Source organism: Vulpes lagopus, chromosome 23 (genome assembly GCF_018345385.1).
Source record: "Vulpes lagopus strain Blue_001 chromosome 23, ASM1834538v1, whole genome shotgun sequence".
Taxonomy (NCBI): domain Eukaryota; kingdom Metazoa; phylum Chordata; class Mammalia; order Carnivora; family Canidae; genus Vulpes; species Vulpes lagopus.
This window is the reverse complement of record NC_054846.1, coordinates 39,468,685-39,490,788: the sequence shown is the minus strand read 5'-3', so window position 1 is coordinate 39,490,788 and position 22,104 is coordinate 39,468,685. Positions and strand designations below refer to the sequence as shown.

Sequence of the window (22,104 nt, the reverse complement as noted above, 5' to 3'; positions counted from 1 at the left end):
TCAGAAGTATATCCTACTTTCTTAATTTCTTGCTCTAGTCTACATCATTATTGCCTTATGTCATTTTACATTAACTGTGCCATCATTTTATGCACATAATTAGAAATGGATTCTGACCCTATTTTCTGTGCAAGGAAAATAGCATGTTTTCCTTAAATAACAATGAATTTGCCTTTCTCTCAAGGGAAATTTTTTAAAAAAAGAAGAAGGGGATCCCTGGGTGGCTCAGTGGTTTGGCGCCTGCCTTTGGCCCAGGGCGCGATCCTGGAGTCCCAGGATCGAGTCCCACGTCGGGCTCCCGGCATGGAGCCTGCTTCTCCCTCTGCCTGGGTCTCTGCCTCTCTCTCTCTCTCTCTCTCTCTCTCTCTCATAAATAAATAAATCTTTAACAAAAATAAATTAAAAAAATAAAAAAAGAAGAAGAACTAAAAGAAATAATATTATAAAGTGTCAAACTATGATATGGACTGAGAACTTCTCATGCTGTATCCTCAGTCTGAAAGGTTGGCAAAAATTCAGCATAAAGGGCAAGGTAGTTAATTATTATTGCTTTGCAGGCCATGTAGACTCTATGACAGGTGTTCAGCTCTGCTGGCCTACTGCAAACAAATGGGTGTAACTGTGTTCTAATAAAACTTTATCTAAAATCAGGCAGGCACCAGATTTGGCCCACAGGCTATTGTTTGCTGACTCTATCTAGTAACTTAGTTGATAAACTATGTCTGCTATGTCATATAGGCTCTCCAAAGAGTAAGTCAAGGACAGTGTATTTATAGTAGGGTGAATCATTCAATGTCATACAAGTTGCATGCATTTTACAGAGAGCTTTTACATTCCTTTTTATTTTTGAATAGAAGTTGTGATTTCAGAGATAAAGGGAACATGCTATGAACTCCTGTCAAGACACTATTTATAGTCAAGGAAGCATAGACTTTTACAGTTTGTCCAAGGTTACCCCAAGAGTATAAGATTTTACTCTTATTTCCCTGCTTTATATTTTATCGGAGTACTCGTGAACTCATTGAGCACTTATCTCTAGTCTTGCTTCGTGTTACTCGGATATCCTGTATCTTAGAATTTTGAAAGTAAATTCAAGTTCAAATTTAACACCATGGCTATTCTCTGGATACCGAATTCATACAAAATAATCATACAAAGTAAACTTTGGTAACAATCCCCCCCCTAAAGGAAGGCCAAGTAAGCAGAAGGTGGTTTCCAAGAATAACCAGCTCTAGAAGTTCATAGCAGCTGTAAAAATACATCTTCAGTTGAAATTTAGCTTGTAATATAAGGGTACTTGAATTTTGCTTTTTCCTCATCTTTCTTGATTTTTTTTTTGCAAGTGATTTAGAAAGACATATTGAGGATATTTATTGATTGCTCTTAATACAAAGGCCAAACCCTTTTTTCATGAAGAAGAGCTGTCACTGGACAAAAGTTGAAAAGTAAATACCAATTGAATATCTTTTTTTCTTGGCCTAGAGTTGTTGCTATTGGTGGAGTGATGGTATGTTTTTTACTGTGTTTACCTCCTGAATACATAATGAAGAGATCGCCTTTGGCAGTGATTTTCTTTCTTAATATCTTAGTGGTTGTGGCATAGTTCAGTTGAGGGCTAGCAGAAAGATTGACAATGTTATACTATTTACTGTGTTAAAGCTCCTTGAAAGTCAGCTGTTTTGTTCTGTCTGAGGACTATTTAGGGTAGTCACATGTTATTAGAATTATTGGTTTAGAATTTTAAAAATCCAAGAGAAAAGAAATCTGCAAACACTAAATTTTGCATGTATTTTCCTTTTTATCCCCCAGACTCATCAAGCCAAAATCTCAAATCCTGAATGTTTTGTAAATACATTCTATAATAAGTATTGTTTAATTGTTCCTTTTGAGTGCAACTTTAATTTGCCCCTTTCAAAGTCATTTCATTCTTTTTTTTTTTTTCACAATGATTTATAATATTTTCCTTCCCCTTCTTAATTAGGCACTCTTAATTAGCTAGTTGCATGAAGAAATGTGCCTGCTGCTTTAATAGCATCATGGCCTGGGGATTCTGACCTTACCTCTTTGTACTTCTGTACATCTCAACTCTAGGATTTTTGAATACTAAATGAAGGTGAATACATAGAAATCTGAGTACCCAGCACATAGTAAGTGCTCAATTAATGTGAGCTATTTTCATTTTTAATCTATTTTAAGATGACCATTTTTTCTGCAAATGGGCTAATTTAAAAATATGTACCATACAGATTATCTGGTTGTTCCTTTTGCTATGTCTTTTAGAAGTCAGAGTTCATTAGAGGAATTATAGTAAATATGAATACTCTGATACTATTATGTAATATTGCAAGGATATTGGTTCATTTTCATATGCATCAGTCACTAAACTTTATTCTTCACTGCAATACTAAACTAGGAAGTGGCTATCTTTTTAACCGGGATATTTAGAAATGAGATAAAAATAGCTTCCTCCCTGGAATCACAGTGTCCATGCACTGGAAGTATGCAATTATGTAGAAGTTTCTCAGATCCCACAATAGCATCCTTTTGGAGGAACTGACATTGCCGTTTCAAGAATATCCTAGCTCTCGTATCCTCATCTCTTACATTTGTCCAGTGGTGCATTGTTTACAAATCTTTCTAATGCCTCAAATCACCTCCTAAAGACCTCAGCTGGTATTTCAAGGCTCTTCATTAAGGGCTAAGGATGACCAGAGGTTATTACATAATTTGATTAGTCGCATCTTGTTAAGGAGAGCTTGCAAGTCTAATCATTGTAAGTCTTGTCCTCTTGATCCCTTCCTCTTTGCCTGTGTGTCTTCATCCCCTTTTTTTCTTCTCTTCCTTAAGACACTGGATTTTTTCCTCCTCTTCATTAGTTAAAAATAACCCTAGGGATTAGAAACTTGACTGAGCTTCATAATGCAGGTCTCTTTTAGCACACTTGACATTTTTTCTGCAGTCTGGGACAGGCTTTATTTGCCATAGGGGCTTTAAATGCTTTACCATTGTTTTAACTCCCAGTGCAGTGCACACCGGGGGGTGGGGGTGGGGGTGGGTGGGAATCAAATCGTTGAAGAAATTGTGGACACTCGCACAAATATGCATGTTAAAGAAATGAGCAGCTGTAGCATCGCCTAGCCAGGTAGACTTCAGAGAGTCCCAGGGTGAAAGGGACTTTTCTGTATACTGTCTTACGTAGGTGCATAGGCTCAAGAGAACAGATCGGGCTATTTGTTCACTCTGTCAGGATTCTGGTATATCTAACACTGCCCTCATATACTGCCCTCCAGCTCCCTTCCAGACTACTGTCTTAGTTCATTGTTCTTTTGTTCATTCATTTCATCATTTGCTTAGCCATTCATGTACTCATTCGCCCATTTGGTACTAAGTGCCTATTCTGTGGCCGGTGCTGATATAGTTGCTGTGGATAACATACTTCGTGACCAAAACGGACAGATTCCTGCCATCTAAGAGCTTGTGTTTGTGTAGGAGAACAGTGAGGGTCATTTCTGAAGAATATGATAATTATTAAGATTACTTATGCTTAGTGTCATTTTGGGCCTTAACAACTTCAGACTTGACCTTTACAATGTATAATTTCTTTCAGATGGCATAAGATTGGATAGCTTTAAGAAGGCAGGGACTGAGGTAGCCCAGATAAACTGGGGAAATCCTGTGGAAGAACTGGAATTTAAGCTGGAGGTGAGGGAGCACGTTTCAGATAATGACAACATCGGGTTGATGGATATGGATTTTATGGAGACCAATATCACTGCGGGAAATTTGAAGTACCCAACAGTAAAGATATCACTAATACTTAGCAGATTTTGAAGCTTAGATGGTAAAAAGATGGGCCAGATTTTGGACAGCTTTGACTACTAGACCAAGGACATTGGAGTCTAATTCTTGTTTTTTTTTTTTTTTTAATTGTCCATTATTGAGAATTATTGTAGATATTGATGAAGAGTAGAGACTGAAAGGATAAGCAGAGGGATTAGGTACTATGCCATGAGCACAAAGGAAGATGAAATTTCTGGTCCTGAATGCCACCAAATAGCTCTGTGTCCTTGGGGGAACATGTTTTAGCTTTAAGTACAGCAGTTTCTTCAGAATACACATTGAGGAGATGCTTTCTAAAGTTCAGAATATTACAAATAGAAATCCCTGATCTCCAGATCTCTCTAGCATTTACCCTTCCGTGGCTTCATGAACTTTTCTTGGAGAAGTTAATGTCAGATGCCACCTTAAGTTTGAGGAACCTGGCTGGCCAGGCACCAGAAATGATGATTACAAAGTGGATACCATGTGGTTTGGGGTTGGTTAGGGGCCTAAAACCCTGGACTTAGAATCAAAACAAGTGACTTTGAGTTCTGGTTTTTCTCATTAGCGATGAGATTCTGAGCAACGTGCTTCACATCTCTGAGGCTCACTGTCTTTTTGTAAAGTACTGATTCATAGAGTTGTAGAAAGAATGACTTGGGATTATGTACACATTGTAAAATGTTTGATAAACACTCATAATTGGTGTTACTACTACTAGTACATGACCTCCCCCCACATTCCATAGTTTAATATAATGACAGAGTAGAATGGTGTTTTCTGGGCAACCACTCTCTTCACTAGAAGCCAGGACCCCATCTGGGAGGTATTAAGTGAATTCACAGGTGTTGGAATTCGTTAGGCAATTAGACACGACTCTCTCTTCTCTCATAATATCTAGTCTCTCATGGGAAAATACAATGAAACTTAATTTGTACTCACTTTAGCATATCATTCAGATGACCTGCATTTGTTTGGATTGTTGAAGCAAGAAGATGTGTGGGCTGATTAGAGATAATGGTTCAGGATAGAACAAAAGTGTATTTATTGTGAAGTAGTATCCACACTGTAAAATTTCTGAAGTGTTTAGTTTAGGAGTTATTATGGAACCTATTGAAAAATGGAATTTCCTGGTCTTGCTTAAAAGGGAATGTTGGAGCTATGGAGGCTAAAGAAAGACTAGCACATCCTGTAATTTTTTGTTTTCTCGTTGTCAAAACTTTACAGCACAGTGTTGAAGATATTTCATCTTTTGGTTTTATTAATGTTTGCCTTGCTCACGGGATAAGCTGCATGAGTTTCCTGCATTTCTGAGTATTGCTGGTGGTCACTGCTATATTGAGGTGGGGAACAGTTACAGCAAGAGGGAACAGGGATTGCTAGTGCATTTGAACTAGAGTGTAGTGAGTAGGAAGCAAGAATCCAGAGCCTTCCCATGAGGTATTTTAACCAATCCCTTCCATTTCCCTTTGTGTAGCCCAGATTTACTGAGTGCCACTCATGTACCTGGAAAAAACTTCTTGCTTTTCTCCCAGAAGGGTTCTGAGGGCCAGGAGCCAGTCAAGAAAAATGATTGACAGTTAAGTCAGAGAGCGTCCACTAAACCACAACTGTTAAAGCAGACGGAATTCCCATTAGACGAATGCTTTTTTGGACCCAATCCAATGATAATAATCTATTAAAACAAGTTGTCTAATCTTATGAGTTAACTTGAAAAGAGAAGTGGATGCAGGGTGATTTGCAAAATGTTTGCACGTGTAAGTTCAATTTATTTAATTTTAAATAATTAGGGCATGGCAATGATTAGTGCTAATTGGAGCTATGTCGGGCTGAAAGAATTATCCAAATATGTTTTGAAGACTCCTGAGAGATCTTTGCAGTAAATCGTATTTAACTCTAGGGTTTTATTTTTTTTTTTTATGATAATGCTAAAAATCAAAGATACATGTCTTAATGAAAAAAATACCAGACATTAACCCAGTCTGAAAGGATTTGAAAACTAGTACTTTAACGATAGCTACGAAGGCTAGACATGCTTCAGAAGGAAGATTAATGGGGAGGGTTTTAATGGCCCTCAATATAGATATTTAATAAATGGAGAATTCTTTTTTCCCACCACTATTTTGAAGCATGATCAAACTTTTGCATTGTAGTGAAGTCTTATTCAAATGGAGGACAAATGCTGCTATGATTCTATGGGTTTCAGAGTTTTCAAATTCATCTCTGTTTCAGAATCTTTTTTGTGAAGTTGGCGTTACTGAACACCTCCATTCCCACATGTGTCTTTAAAAGTTAGTGTATGATTAAAATTTAATTTCAAATTTCATAATAAAGAAGACAAGAAAAAAATGTGGTAGGTTACATTTACACAAAGATTTCATCTGTTTAGGTTGGTAGCCACTACCACGAGGTTCCAAAAATCGCTTTTGCCAAGTCACTTCTGGCAAGAAGAGATTCTTGGAGAAGCTATCAGAACAGTTCTGAAATGAAAAACTTTAGTATTTTTGTTTGTTCCCAAACATCTGGCTCATGGCCACTTGGCAGCCATATCTATCATTTCTCTGTCTGCATAACATGAAACATGCAGCTAGCTTACTATTCCGAAAATAGGTATAATTGGAGGGTCACTCTTTGGATGATTTATTCCAGCTAATAAAGGTATGGATTTTAAAAATGCTTATTTGGTGGTACAAATATTAAATGATGCTCTTAGAAAAGTTATCCCATTTGTAATTAGTATTGCCATCTAGGTTTATTATTTTACTTTTCCAAAAAGAATTCACTTTCAGAGTGATAAGATGTATAGGTGTGGAGGATGGGTCTTCTTTTCATGAAAACTAAAATTACGGGTTTCGACTCTTCCCACATCACCCTTGCCTAGACTCAACTTTTGTTTTTAAAGTATTTTCGTTATAATAACTAGCTCTTGGTTACTGCTGATAGCACTAATTTGCTGTTTCTTACATCTCTTCCTGTATTAATGGGAATGAACCAAACAACATCCAACAAAGATTTGGAAGTGAAGTTTTTTTTTCTGTAACAGATTCTAGTAATCGTATGTCCCTTTACTACTTTGAGGTACTTGAAAATTTGGCATGGCTGTTTGTTCTTTTTTCTTTTAGAAGAAATAGGGGGAGAATGGGTAATGACCCCTTTGCTTGCTCAGTGTGCCCAGAATGTTCTACTCAACTGATCTTGTTGAGGATTCTAGTTCTGTTTGATTCTGCTCTGAATGACTAATAATTACGATGCCTAAATATGTACCTCAGTGTTGTCTGGGAATTTCTAAATAGTTGTAATTACCTGATATTGAATTACAAAATTCAGTTACAGAATCAGAAAATTGATGGATGTTTCTTCAAGTGAAAATTTTTTTTCAAAGCACTAATTACTTGTCCTCAGTTTCCCAATAAAAACAAAGAACAAAAAACAAACAACAAAAAAAACCCCAACTGTTATTTTATATCAGTGTGGCATTTTGAGAATAAGGACAAGATCTGCATGCAAAAGGTATAGGTAAAGGGCTACATTTTTATCTGTGAAGAAAAGAAAATCATTTGTCCATTTTACATTGAATTTACTGTATATTTAGAGGACCTGTATAATTATGGGGGGGGAGCATATTTCCATTGAAACATGGTAAGCACTGAAATTATGTTTGTTAATGAACACCTACCTATGAGATGTATATTAAGTTTTATTTGTCTAGGTGAAGTCTTCCTTTTCTTTTTGGTGTGTATTCTATCTTCATAGGAAAGTTCCACACTCGTTAAATAGCTGGCCATTATGATATCTTGAGAGAAGAGGGCTATATCTTGGCCTCCCCACTGAGCGAAGTCTCATTATAATTTGTCTCTTTAGGTTTCCAAAATGCTGGGCTCACATGCTTACCTCATTAATGAGACTGGAACACAGCTCATAATGGCTGGTTTGTCGCACTAAAGCCACACAGAGTTAAAAGAATGTTGCAGTTTAATCCATTGGCGCAGGAAATGCATTTGCAATGCAGTTGCCCACTTGAGGAAAGATGGATAGAAAAGAGTTCCTCTTCCAAATTCAATTAATTTTGAGCTCTTTTATTTTGATTCTCCCCCATTAGGTGTATTCTTAACGTACAGGGACAGGAATCTAATAAAAACCTAAAGTGGTTCAATGGTCAAAAAGAGGTGTCTTCTTTTGTGTAAAGTATTTTTTGTTTCTTAGGTCACAAAAGAATATTTTCTTCACATATTTTCTTCATAAAGGCTGGATTGTTTCATGGCTAACCCGATTTGACCATAGTGCACTGCCTGGTGGGAAGTGTTAAACCTCTTATTTTAAGCTAAACAAGATTACTCTGAAGGCTGGCATTCAGGGGCTTGCTTTTAGTGTAATGGGTTAGGGTCTGTGGCACACCCCTTACAGTTCCAGTAATTGAACTCTTTGGGTACTTCACTCCCTAATCGTTAGCTCTAGAAGGAGCCTGCCATGGGTATGCAAGAAATTGCTAACTGCTTGATTTCCCCATGTTAGCTTAATGAGGAAGAATGGGTCACCATGCCAACAAAAGCACCATAGCGGTGGGTTTAGAAACATCCTTCTCTTGACGTTTGTTTTTCATTTGGGGGTTTATAGGATACTACGATTGCTAGAGAGGGTCAGACAAAAACCAAACCAGATTTGAAATCAGTATGTTATCTCTCATATGTGTAAGTTACTGTGGTCACTTCACCTCAATTCTTGTTCATTCTATTGTTCCATCTTTTTAGGTTAAATTTGAAGACAGTTAAAATGCTAATATGCACTTAACGTTGATGTTAATTTTCAATTGATTATTTCTTGGCCCACAGCTTTAAGATACGAATCCATCAGAAACCCATCTGATTTCATTTGGTTTCTAAAAGCTTTTGTTCTAGTTACAGGCATTCTTTAAATAGCCTTTGTTTTTTTTTTTTTTTTTTTTTTTTTTAGCCTTTGTTTTTTAGCACAGTTTCAGGATTACAAAAAATCTGAGCAGAACAAAGTTCCCAGGTATGTCACACCGGGTTCCACCTATTTGCTGACACTGCACGTTAGTGTAGTATATATGTTAACAATTGATGAACCAATGTCAATATGCTATTATTAACTAATGTTCATACCTACTCAGATTTCCTTCATTTTTACCTAGTGTCCTTTTTCTGTTCCAGGATGATGTCTAGGATAGCACATTATATTTACTTGTCATGTCTCCTTAGGCTCCTTTTGGTTGTGACAGTTTCTCAGACATTACTTTTGATAACCTTGACAGTTTTGAGGGTTCCTAGTCAGCTTTTTTGTAAAACATTCTCCACTGGAATTTGCCTGATGTTTTTCTCATGATTAAGCTGGGTTTGTGGATTTTGAGAGGAAGAACACAGGTCAAGTGACATTTTCATCACATATTATCAGAGGATTAAGGGTACATGCTGTCAACATGACTTAACCACTGTTAAGGGTGACCTTAATCACCTGGTGGAGATAGTGTTTTTCAGGTTTATCTGCTGTAAAGTCACTCCCTCCCACATTCCTCTTTTCTCTTTGGAAGAAGGCACTATGCACAGCCGTATTTATGGAGTGAGGAGTTATGCTCCCTCTCCTTGAAGATGGAGTAATATATAAATTATTCAACATTCTTTCTGCAAGGGAGACTTGTCTCCTCTCCCTTATCTATCTGTCTGTCTATCTATCTATCTATCTATCTATCTATCTATCTGCCTATCGTTTATTTATCAGTATATATTCATGGATATTCGTTTTTGTACTTTAGTTTATAATTCAGTACTATCCATTTTGTATTCAAATTGGCCCAGCTTTGGCCATTGGGAGCTCTTTAAGCAGGCTACCATGTGCCATAGATAACATTGACGTATCCTCATCGGTATGTGTGTGCACGCACCCTACTTTCTAGCACTATGAGATGTACCAGGCTCATCGTGTGTATATCCTACCCCAGTCTTAAGATGAGTCCATCTGCAAGGAACCCTTGGTTCCTTTTATTGGAAAATGGTATTAAAGTTGAGATGTAGACATTGGATAACACCATTTAAGGGATACATAGCACCGATTTCTAAATAAGATTCAGAAGAATCTCTTTCAGGGATGATTAAATGAAAGAATAGATGGTCATCTTCGGTTTCTTCTCTTTATGTTACATTTTTTAAATATTCTAAAAAGTCCATTTTTAGCCAATGTTAGCCAGGATCGCATGTATTAATAAAGACTATGAGGAATTTCAGATGGGCTAATAGTTGTCATTATAATTAAAATAAGAAAAACTATTGTCTCTGCTGACCTTTTACTACTAAATCAAACCGATTATGTTCCATTTTAAATTTTGGATAAATATCCTGTCATTCATTGTATTGGATAACATGAAATATGCTTTGATACTTTTTGGATTTCTTTATAATCATACTCTCCCTAGTGACAACTTTGGGAAATTATAACCTGGCCAAAAAAAAAAAAAAAAAAGCCTACGTTTTCATCAGTGGATTTCAATCTATTACTGATTTATTAGGCTGTTATATGTTTATCTGGATATGTACAGATACTTCTTCTTCTTTTTTTTTTTTTTTAAAGATTTTACCCATTCATTCATGAGAGACACACAGAGAGAGAGAGGCAGAGACACAGGCAGAGGGAGAAGCAGGCTCCATGCAGGGAGCCCAGTGTGGGAATCGATCCTGGGACTCCAGGATCACGCCCTGGGCCAAAGGCAGCCGCCAAACCGCTGAGCCACCCACGGATCCCCTGTATAGATACTTCTGATGGATGTTTGAAATCAATGGAAAGTATTATGCTGTAGTATAGAGTTAGTCTGAATAAGTGAAAGAATTCCTTATAGTCTAAAGTGCTAAATATCTCACTAACATATTTTTTATGCCCTTAATCTTTAAATTCTTTCCTCACAAAGAGACCGCATATATCATCTATTGAACCTCTTTATATCTTGTGAAATAGTAAACATTAAAATTCTTCTGTTTATTTTGTTGGTGCAGAAAGCAAGTTTCTAATCTTGTATAGAGGGTAATTATTAATAAGGAAACCTATTTTTTTCTTTGAAGAGAAACAAATACCCTGACAACTTGATGATGGCAAAACTTTGATAAATCATATGAATATGTTCTAGAAACAATTTCTAATTATACTTTTAACCATGCATTCCTTCTTGTCACATACTCAGAAAAGTATGCCTTTATTATATTCATGCTTTGGGATGAGTCTCCAGTGAGAACTATTTTAGAAAGGAGGGCAGCTAGGAGAAATCCTATATTATTGATACGAGGAAAGCTTATGACTTCAATAATGAATAGTGGATACAAAGTAAAGGATGCTAGATTTTTGTTATGTCTGGATAGACTTTTCTCTCAGTTATTCTTATAACTTCCAGATACTGATTTTTATCTGCTTTATTATTACAACTATACTATCATTGCCAAGGGCTTAATTTGGAATTAAATGAGCCTTATGCTTAAGTAATTTATTTTCATTAGTTTGCCAAAAAGTGAGTCTCATGATAGTTTTAATACTCCAAGGCAGAATGTTTACATTTTTCTTTCATTGAGTATAAAATATTCCTTTTCAGTTTCCTTTATGTCCCATAGAATCTGAGATCAGAAGGCAATATTGAAGCTGCCATCATGAATGGCAGTTTTCCTTGAATAGTAGAGAGGGGAGCTCTTATAGTTGATTTTTGCTCTTCTCTTGTGCTATTTCTTTAGGCAAAGACTCTCACAGAGGAAGATAGTGCACCACAGGGCTTCTATAAAGGCATCACCACTAGTTAATATGACAGGTTCTTCTCATCAGGTTTGCCTTCATATTCAGGTGATGTGTGGGAATGATTTTGATGTTTTATGGTAAAATTCACATTATTTGCTCATTATAGCTATGTTCTTTTATTCTATTAGCATTTCCAAGGACTAGAGACAAAATTTCAACCATGAAATTGATATCCTTAGTTCATTTTTATTCTATGATTTCCTATATCTGACAGTTCCAGAAAAATCCAAGATTTTGTTATTAGAAATATACATATATTTGTATATATATGTATAATAGAAATATATATATTTTTCAGTAACAGAGACTGAAGCTAATTTCCCTTTTAATGTTAAGAAGTTTTTAAAAAGATGAATAACATATTTGAACTTCTTGAAAAATTAGACTTTCATAAAGCTGATTTATATGATTTTATAAATAGTGAATTAAAACCTGAAGGAAACCTATCTATTCAGTAATTGACATGTATGTGGTAAGAATTCTTCTTAAGGACGCAATCATATTCCCAGTTTTGATTCTAGTTTTGGAATGAAGTTGTAGTTAGGAAAATGCTCTTCCAGAACATGTTACTGCCTTTATGTGTACTTTTCATGGAGAGGTGTGGAGTTAGGCAGAAAATGCTGTGATATAAAGATGATAAGGCTAAGTTTCTGTATTTGATGACAATCAAGGTAGTAGCCTAGGAGTTGTGCAATATTATTTCATTTGATCCTTTGTGTGGAGGATTGGGAGTGAGGATTTACCATAACAGGATTTAAAATGTGTGAGGGGTGCCTGGGTGGGTCAGCCTGTTAAATGCCCAGCTCTTGATTTTGGCTCAGGTCACGAGTCCAGGGTCATGAGATTGAGCTCTGCATTGGCCTCCTGCTTAGCGGGGAATCTGCTAGAGAATCTGCTAGAGATTCCCTCCCTCTGCCCCTTCTCCTATTCCTGCATGTGCATTCTCACTCTCTCAAATAAACAAACACATTTTTAAAAAATATATAAACTGTGTGACATAATGACAGGTAAAAAATTGACTTCTGGTATGAGAGAGTTTAAGAATCATTTTCAAAAGCCTATGAATGTTAGGCTCTATAGTAACATCTGAGAATTCAAAGATGTTCCATTTGTTATATCCCAGACCTAAAAGAGCATTTTTAGATAATATAATCATAATTTGTATTCCCCCTGGGGTGCATGGTGTTTTTATCTGATTTTCTTAGTAATCAAGAGATTTTTCTAGCAAAATTAAGGTAAGGATTATAAAATTATTATAGATTAAATTGGGACATGGAAAAGTGTTTTTTAATGTTGAGAAACTTAATTATAAAATCATAGCAGCAGTGAATACTAAATATGGAAAAGTATAAGAACTAATAGATAAAGTCCATAACCAGAATTTAGATTTGATAACATTATATATATGTTTTAAAAAATGATTTCAACCTAAGAAATGTATATAACAAATTATCAAACCTTTTGGGATTTTTTTGATACATTTTTTTGAGGAGCTGTGAATAAATGATAGCCACTCATAAATTTGAAGCCATCTTTGTCTCTTCAACCATTAATCCAGCTCCCTTTCATGCCCTGCCTTAGCATTTGACATCATCTGATGTTTTGTATAATTGTTTCTAGACTTGGCGGAGGAGGAGGGGAGGCTTTACATACATATATATGTATGCATTTGTGAAAAATATATGGGATCTTTTTTTCTTGAGTGGCCTATATGATTTTATAATATGCATATTTTGCAACCTGAGGTTTTAGGAATCCTGTTACTATCTAATGATTTGGTTCATTTGCATTAATTCCTATATAGTATTTTTTATGTTGGTTATAGATGTATGCCTGCATCTATCTATCTATCTATCTATCATCTATCATCTATTTCCATATACTATAATGTAGTTTATATGTATGGTTTATTCCTGTTAGTTGCTTTATAGATTCAGAACATGTGGGTATGCCATATTTTGTTTCCATATTGCTCTAATGAAATTTTTAGTGATTTACTTATTTTACTTTTATAGACAGTGCTACATTCGAAATCCTTGTGTTTAGATCTAAGAGATTTTGTTAGACAGTGACTGTATCCAGATTACCAAATAATAGATTATACAAATTATTAATTTTCCTAAATACTTCCAGATTTCTCATCAAACTTTCTAATTTATATTTTCTCAATATGTAATAGTTCTTCTTTCAACACAATTTTAATGACTTTTGTAGCCAATTATTTTTTCCCCAGTTTTCCTTTTTTCCCTTAGATTCATTTGAAGTATGTTCGCTTTACTGTAACTTTCATTTTTATTAACAAATGAATCCTAATTGTTTATTGTCTTTTCTCTGAATTTCCCATCTATATTTTAAATCTGTTGTATTGGATTAATTCCCTTTTGTGATTCACGTTTAGGAGACTAAATTCTTTTTTTTTCCCCCTGGGGGAAAAAAAAAATCCTTTGTCTTCTGTATATTGCAACGAGAGTTGAATATTTCATCTCTGAATTATACTTATTACAGAGATCTCAATTCCTTTGTAGCCTGACCTTTGTGACACTCATCTATTATACTAAGAAGCCAATTTGTCCCAGAACCTCAGAGAAAGCATTATTTATGTTTCATTATGATTTATTCATTTAAAATGAGGAAACTGTGCCTTAAAACTTTGTGAAATGAAAGCCAGAACCCCACAGTATTTTTAGTGTCAGTGTTAAGAATTAGACTTGTACAAATATGTGATGATTCTCTGCTTAGGCTGCATTAGAGTCTCCTATGGAGATATTAGTCAGACCAGGGCATTGGTATTTTTAGCAGCTCACAATTAATATTGATGGTCCTTTAGGTTTGTAAGCTATCTTTTAAGGCACTATGATTCTTCTCTTCCCAGTGTTTTTCTAGACAGAACAGAACTTCAAAAGCATAGGGTCTGTCCATTCTCAGCTTACAGGTATACATCAGGTGCGTAGTAGGAGAGCACCTGCCACGTACAGTGGTCTTAATGTTATGCTCAGTGAATTCATTACTTTTTCATTATTAAACTGCAGCCATTTTTTAATGCTACCCATCAGAGATCATCCTCCAATCACGTTAAGTTTCCCTCCAATCACGTTAAGTTTCCCAGACTTAGGCTTCTCCTCCTCTCTGTATGGATTTTTACTAGTTTTAACCTTCAAGTCTGGTGATAGTTCTTCAGAACTCTCCTGCTTCATCTTACAAATACCTGTGTTGAATCAATTTGATACACTGCGCCAAGAACAACAACAACAGCAGAATGCTGAGGCTAATGATACGACTTGACTCCTAGGTGTAACTCAATAAAAATGTGTTCATTTGATTTAATCCACAAGTCAGTGCATAGGGACTATGATTAATAAATAAAGCCTTCCCATGCTTTCTTTTCTTTTGTCTTATTTTTAAGGCTCTTACCACAGAAGCAATGAATGAAGTTAGAAGAGAGATTTGGTTTGATTAGAATCCCATTTTCTAGGTGACCCATTTTTAACAAATTTTATGAGAAGGCATTAAAGAGATTTGAAACTTATGATTTCAAAGAAATCATAAAATATGTAAAAAGTGGTAGCTGATCTTGAGGCCTTAGAAGCTTTTCCACTTCAAACATTTTAATATCAATTTTCTTTTACCTGTTTGTTGAGTTTTCCTTTAATGGTGCCATTTATTTATTTAGCCCTTATAGACCTTACCTTGAAGTTAGAATGAGTGTATGAGAGCATCTTACTTCAGAACTTTGGTGTCTCTTGATCTTAGTTATTTAAATGGGAGCTGTATATGAAAATGCTTTAAAATATAAAGTAACTTGTAAATTAATGTCAGCATTTGATTATTAGTTCTGATTTTTATTTGTTGTCATTTGCTCCACATTTGGACTTCTTAGATTTTATCACTGGATAGTTTTTATTAATCTTTATTTTGTAGTTTATTATTTTTAAATATTCTTTGAGTATGATAAAATCAATCATTTTTATTACATCTTGAATCTTACATTTAATTTTGATCTACTAAAATTTAACTAGTAAAGATGCTTTGTTAAAAATTGACAAGGCATTTTGTCTTCTACTTCTGTTTTGAGAATAAAATGGAATTATGCAATGATTAAGGCTAACTTCTTCTGGAGTTTCATGACTGGCAAAGAATCCTGATTACACTTCCTTCCTCATGTGGTTCTCTTACTCCTTTGCTTCTTCTTGACTAATGAAGGGGAGTTTTTGTAATGCATCTCCCTTCTCTCACCCCCACCAGAAGACATTGGAATAGAATGTTATACTTTGTATACTTAGTTGCAAAATGGACTTTTGGTACAAATCGTAACCTTGAATTGTTTTTTCAAGATCAGTCTTCTTCTTCCATGGTATCTTATTTCTTTTATCCTTGCCAAATGACATGTTTCTCTCTTGTGTAATCAAAGAATACTCAGTTTTGTGATTGGCCTATCAAGTTATTACAGCTTCTAATATGCAGTTTTGTGTTTTGTGGGTTTTATTCTAAAATCAATAAATTTTAAGATTTTTGCTGGGTAGAATTTCAGAGGAGCAAAAGAATGGTTTGCAAAAATAGTATTTTTAGATGATATTGATTCTGAACCATTTTATTTTTCCAGAAAAGACCTGAAAGTGAGAAATTGGTGATGACTGAACATACTACTCCCTTACCACTAAAAATCCCATACAGTCTTATGTGAAATACTTTTGAGTAGAAGTCTGTCACAGATGTTTTAAAACACTGAGGCAGTTAATTCTGTGAATTTAGCATTACTGTGATCTGATATTAACAGTCTTAAAATTGCCACAGTTTCCATCTGTTTGCTTTTCTCATTTTCCTTATTTTGAAATTTTAACCTCCTCCTCTTTACTTCATTTCTTTTATACCCAGAAGTACCCCCTCTTTAAATATTTAAAATATTTTTCAAAATAATTTTGAAATGTAAAAAATGTAAAATTAAGACATATCTCACAGAGAGAGAGAGAGAGAAAGAGAGAGAGAGAGAGAACCCTCTAATTAGAATCTTCTTTGTAGAGGTGAGAACTTCCAAGACCTTAGAGTAAGATCCTGTTAATGTTTTTGAAAGTTAGGAATAATGTAATCTGTGTTTAAAAGGGCTGGGTCGCCAGTGAGGAGGAGACTATTGTGATAATCCAAGTGTGGGCATTTTGGACTCAAGTGATGAAGGAATAGATGGCGAGAAATGGACCAATTTGGCATATATTCTGAAGTGAAAATGAGAGGAGTTGGCAGAAACTGGTTACAAAGTTTTACCATCTTTTGTGGTGGTGATGATTGGAAGAGGAAGTGTTTAGTGTCGGGAGGGTATGAAGTCAGGTTTTAGGTTTGGGCATTTTGAATTGAGATGCATAAGTGAATATGTCCACTAGGCAATTGAATCAATGATTGTGGAGATAAGGGAAGGTTAATGTGGAGTCATTAGCATGTATTAATATTTTTAAAAGTTACAGACCTTGCTAAGATCATTGGGTTAATAGTAAGATGGAACAGAGATGGTCCATGACCAGTTCTGTGGCTTCTGGCAATTAAAGGTGAAGTGAATGAGGAGTCTGAGGAAGAGAATCCAGTGGCAGTTGTATATAATACATAGGGACTTTTTAAAAAATATTTTATTTACTTGAGAGGAAGGGAGTGTGAGAGAAAGCATGAGCAGAGGGAGACATAGGTGGAGAGAGAGAAGCAGACTCTCCACTGAGCAGGGAGCCCCACATGGGGCTCCATCCCAGGACCCTGGGATTGTGACCAGAGCCAAAGGCAGACACTTAACTGACTGGGCCATCCGGGTGCCCTGAGACTATTTTAATAGAAGTTTTACGTGCTCAAGATACATTGCTCCTTGGACTTTTAAAAATGAAGGTATAATTGACATTTAACATTTTATCAGTTTTAGGTGTATAACATAATGATTTGGCATATGTATATATGGCAAATGATCGCTACAGGAAGTGTACTTGACATCCATCACCACAAAGAAAATTTTGATTTTTTCTTGTGATAACAACTTTTAAGATCTAATCTCTTAGCAACTTTCAAATATGCAATACGGTATTGTTAACTACAGTCACCAGGATGGGTATGGCATCCGCAGAACTTCTTTATCTCAATAACTAAAAGTTTGTACGTTAGACCACCTTTACCACTTCACCCATTTTGACAACTCTCCAGTCTCTCCCTGTCTCTGGCAACCACCAACCGGTTTTTTTTGTTTGTTTTGTTTTTTTTTTTTTAATGAGTTCAGGGGTTTTGTTTTTTAAGATACCACCTATAAGTGAGAGCATATAGTATTTGTCTTTTTCCAGCTGACTTATTTCATTTATCATACTGTCTTCAGGATGTGGATGGCCACATTGTTGGAAATGGCAAGATTTCCCTCTTTTTTATGAGCAAATAATATTCCATCAAATATATAGTGCATTTTCTTTATCCTTCATCTGTAGATGGACACCTAGGTTATCTTGGCAATTAAAAAAAATAATGCCTTGACTGTTATAAATAAATATCTTTGCTGCTGTAAATAAATATAAATAATTTGTCTTGGCTATTTTAAATAAATAGTGCTGCAATAAATGTAGGGGTGCAGATATTTTTTTGAGATAGTGATTTTGTTTTCTTGAGATAAATACCAGAAGTGCAATTGCAGGATCATATGGTAGTTCTATTTTTAATTTTTTATGCAACTCCACACTGTTTCCTGTAGTGGCTGCACCAATTTATGTTCCTACCAACAGTGCACAAGGGTTCCCTTTCCTCCACATCCCTACCCACACTTGTTATTTTTTGTGTTTTTGATAATAGCCATTCTAACAGGTGTGAGGTGATATCTCATTGAGGTTTGGGTTTACATTTCCCTGATGACCATGATATTAAGCATCTTTTCCTGTCTTCCCTGGAAAAATGTCTATTCAGATCATATGTCCACTTTTAATAAGATTTTTTTTTCTTTTGAATTGTAGGAGTTTTTTCTAAAAATATATTTTAGATATTAACCCCTTATCAAACATGATTTGCAAATTTCATTCAGCAGGTTGCCTTTTCGTTGTATTTGTTGATGATTTCCTTCGTTGTATGGAAGTTTTTTATTAGTTCGATATAGCCCCATTTATGTATTTGTGATTTTGTTGCTTTTTGTGGGTTTCTTTTTTAAAACTAAACATTTGGCATATCTTTCAGATTTCAAGCACCACTTTTTGAGTGTTACTAATGTATAATTTTATACAGTGTCACTGTGTGCATTAAGAGATCACATTACCAAGGAATCATTAAAGTTGGGATATAGTATCCATCCTTCCCCCTCCAGCTTCCCTCTTCAGGACTTAGATTGTTTGAGGTCACTAAATTCTTACTCAGGTTGAAAGAATTTTCCAGAAAATTCTCATTAACAGGCATGCCCCTTGGCCTTTCTCTCATAATTTTCTCTCTCTTAAAATAAGTAAGCACATTATCAAAGTCATTTTATTTTTAAAAAGTTGTCATCAGCATTGAAAATTTGGGATTCATCAGGAGTGTTATTAAATGCTTGATGTCACTGATGTCAGTGACAGCATGGGGTAGCAGATGAAAGCCTGGTTGACAAATCTGCAAGAGAATTCAAGACAATGAAATGAGGATTGGCATAGACAGTAGCTAAATGCTGTTACTCCTTTGAGCCAAGCAGGATCCTGTCCTGTTCCATATTTGGGGGCACGCCTAATCGTTGTTTCCCCTAGAATCTAAACCATAAAGTGAAAGAAGATAGTCTTTAGATGTCTACTCCATCCCATGCAGGGTGCTGAGTACTCTTACATCGTGGTCTCAATTTAACCTGACACCAGTTCCGAGAGGGAATATATATCCAACCCATTTTTACAGAGGTCCAGAAAGTGAAGCTTTGATTACTGGTATTTCAGAACAAGAAGGAAAAAAAATGCTCATCCAAAGTTACATACAAAGTAGGCCCCCACAATGTCTTCTTCAGGTTAAATTTTCCCTAAGCATGTTTGAAAGGAGACAGAACCAGTCATGTGTTTAAGGCCTACGTGGTTTTACCTGTCCACCTCGAAATGTCTTTGCCTCTCTAAATGTTCAGTGTTCCCATGCTCTGTTGACGATGATCCTAATTTTTCCCCCTTTTCTTTTGGTTTCAGAGGAAGAACTTGTCTCTTTTCCTCAGCATTAGTTTGTTAACTTTCTGGGGGACTTCCCTTTTGGGGGCCCGCTTATACTGGATGGGAAACAAGCCACCAAGCTTTTCCAACTCTGACAACCCAGCTGCCGACTCGGATAGCCTGTTGGCCCGGACGCTCACTTTCTTCTACCTGCCAACCAAGAACCTGTGGCTGCTGCTATGCCCAGATACACTCAGTTTTGATTGGTCAATGGATGCTGTGCCTCTGCTCAGAACAGTCTGCGATTGGAGAAACCTGCACACTGTGGCCTTCTACACGGGACTCCTGCTCCTCGCCTACTATGGCTTGAAGAGCCCAGGCGTGGAACGGGAGTGCAACGGGAAAGTGGTGACAAATGGCAAGCAGAATGCAAATGGCCATAGCTGCCATTCGGACGGGGAGTACCGGAACTCGGAGAGTAAGCCCAGCCTTGCAGCCAAAGCAGAAAATGGCATTAAAAATAATGCAGCGCAGAGATCGCCACTTCCTTCTACGGAGAACATTGTTGTGCTCTCTTTATCTTTGTTAATAATACCCTTTGTTCCTGCCACCAACCTGTTTTTCTATGTGGGCTTTGTAATTGCCGAGCGCGTGCTGTACATCCCTAGCATGGGCTTCTGTCTCCTTGTTACAGTGGGTGCCAGAGCCCTTTATGTCAAGGTCCAAAAGCGGTTCCTCAAGAGCTTGATTTTTTATGCCACGGCCACATTGATTGTTTTCTATGGACTCAAGACTGCGATCAGGAACGGAGATTGGCAGAATGAGGAAATGCTGTATAGGTCAGGGATAAAAGTAAACCCAGCTAAAGGTAATATTTTATTTTATGCTTGGGCCTGTCCTCGGGCTGCCTTTGTCGACCTTTGCTGCTTGCCCTGGAGCGTAGTATTTCTGCAGTCCCAGTACCTTCCTTTCGTCTCATTCTGTAAAGAGGTGGGCAGCCCAGCCAGTCTAGAGACGGATCCAGAATTCCATTATTTGGACTAGGGAAGTGTTTTCCCATGTCCCAGACCACATCGGTCCAGGACGGTTGTGTAGAAGCACTGACTGTCCTAAGGATGTAGAAAGATGCTTGGTTTCTATATTTTAAATACTGTTACAGACATCATCTCTTTCATCCTGTGATACGGGTCAGGCTTGAGTATCCCACTTGAATATATTTTAGCTTTGCTGCTTTCCAGGCATCGCCTGAAGAAACACCCTAAGACTTCCACTGACATCTTTTGAAGATTTGGAGGTAACGCTACCTCTGAATCTTGGCATCACGTCTCTAGGTGTCAGTGTGTGCGCATACAAGTGTGAGTCACCCTTAGCTTTGCACAGCCTTAGGAATCTGGATGTTGCCAAGCAGTTAGCACATTCTTACTTTAAGGGTTCTTAAGTCATGTAGAGAAATAAATTTCACTGTGCAATGAGATTGATCATCTGTTCACTATTGTTTCTGATCCGGAAGAGTATTTTAGCAAATCACAGAACCTGTGGTCAGAATAGAAAGTCTCCCTTAAAGTGTAGATGAACAATCCAAAGCTGTTGGAGTAATTTCCCTGGTTTAGGGAGCAAAATGATGACGGAAGCCAGAGAGCAATTCAGTGAAAACAAGTGCACCTTTTAAGTGCAGAAATATATTGCAGTAAATAGTGCCAACCAGTCCTGTTCTTCATAAGCCTTTCCCCCCCCCCCCTTTTTAAAGTTATTTATCTTTTAAATTATGGTTGTTTGCATGACATTTGAACTGGGCCTTTTCTACTTTTTCCAACACACTTCTATACTGATATTCAAATACTGAAAGTGTAAAACTGTATCATATGTGTGGAGTGACTTATTGATGAATACTGGAATATATATCCAAAGATCTAGATACTCCAGAAGCAACTCTGGTATTATCTTTATTCAGTTACCAATTAAGTCTTAAGTTCAGCAAGCAACTACTCATTTCTTTAAGCTAAGGCAGTGATTGTTGGTACTTGTGATGCTTAATAGATTGCAGGGATTTTATTCATTCATTCAATCATTCATTCATTCATTCATTCATTCATTCATTCATTCATAAGAAACACAGAGGGAGAAGCAGGCTCCTCGCAGGAAGCCAGATAAGGGACTCGATCCCCAGACCAGGATCACAACCTGAGCCGAAGGCAGGTTCCACCCCTGAGCCACCCAGGCGTCCCATTTGCAGGGATTTTAATGGGAGTAGAAACATTAAAATTGAGCTAGTGCATAGCCTAGAATTCCTCAGTTCTTGTGGGAAAAAAAATCTTTTCCATGTGACTTTTGTGGGTAGTGAGTCCTGCACAGTTTAGTGAATGCATGAACCCAAGTCTTGCTGTAAAAAATTTTGCAATCGGTTCCCAGGGAATGC

The 22,104-nt window shown here is 36.4% G+C and overlaps 1 protein-coding gene across 2 annotated transcripts in view; it reads left to right on the top strand.

Annotated features, from left to right (window-relative positions):
- TMTC2 (transmembrane O-mannosyltransferase targeting cadherins 2) overlaps window positions 1-22,104 on the top strand; it is a 390,967-nt gene that overhangs the window by 171,357 nt on the left and 197,506 nt on the right. For both annotated transcript variants that reach the window (XM_041738923.1, XM_041738922.1), the window contains one exon: window positions 19,728-20,556. In XM_041738923.1, coding sequence (XP_041594857.1) covers window positions 19,809-20,556 — 748 coding nt within the window. In that variant the 5' untranslated portion in view covers window positions 19,728-19,808. The remainder of the gene's footprint in view (window positions 1-19,727; window positions 20,557-22,104) is intronic.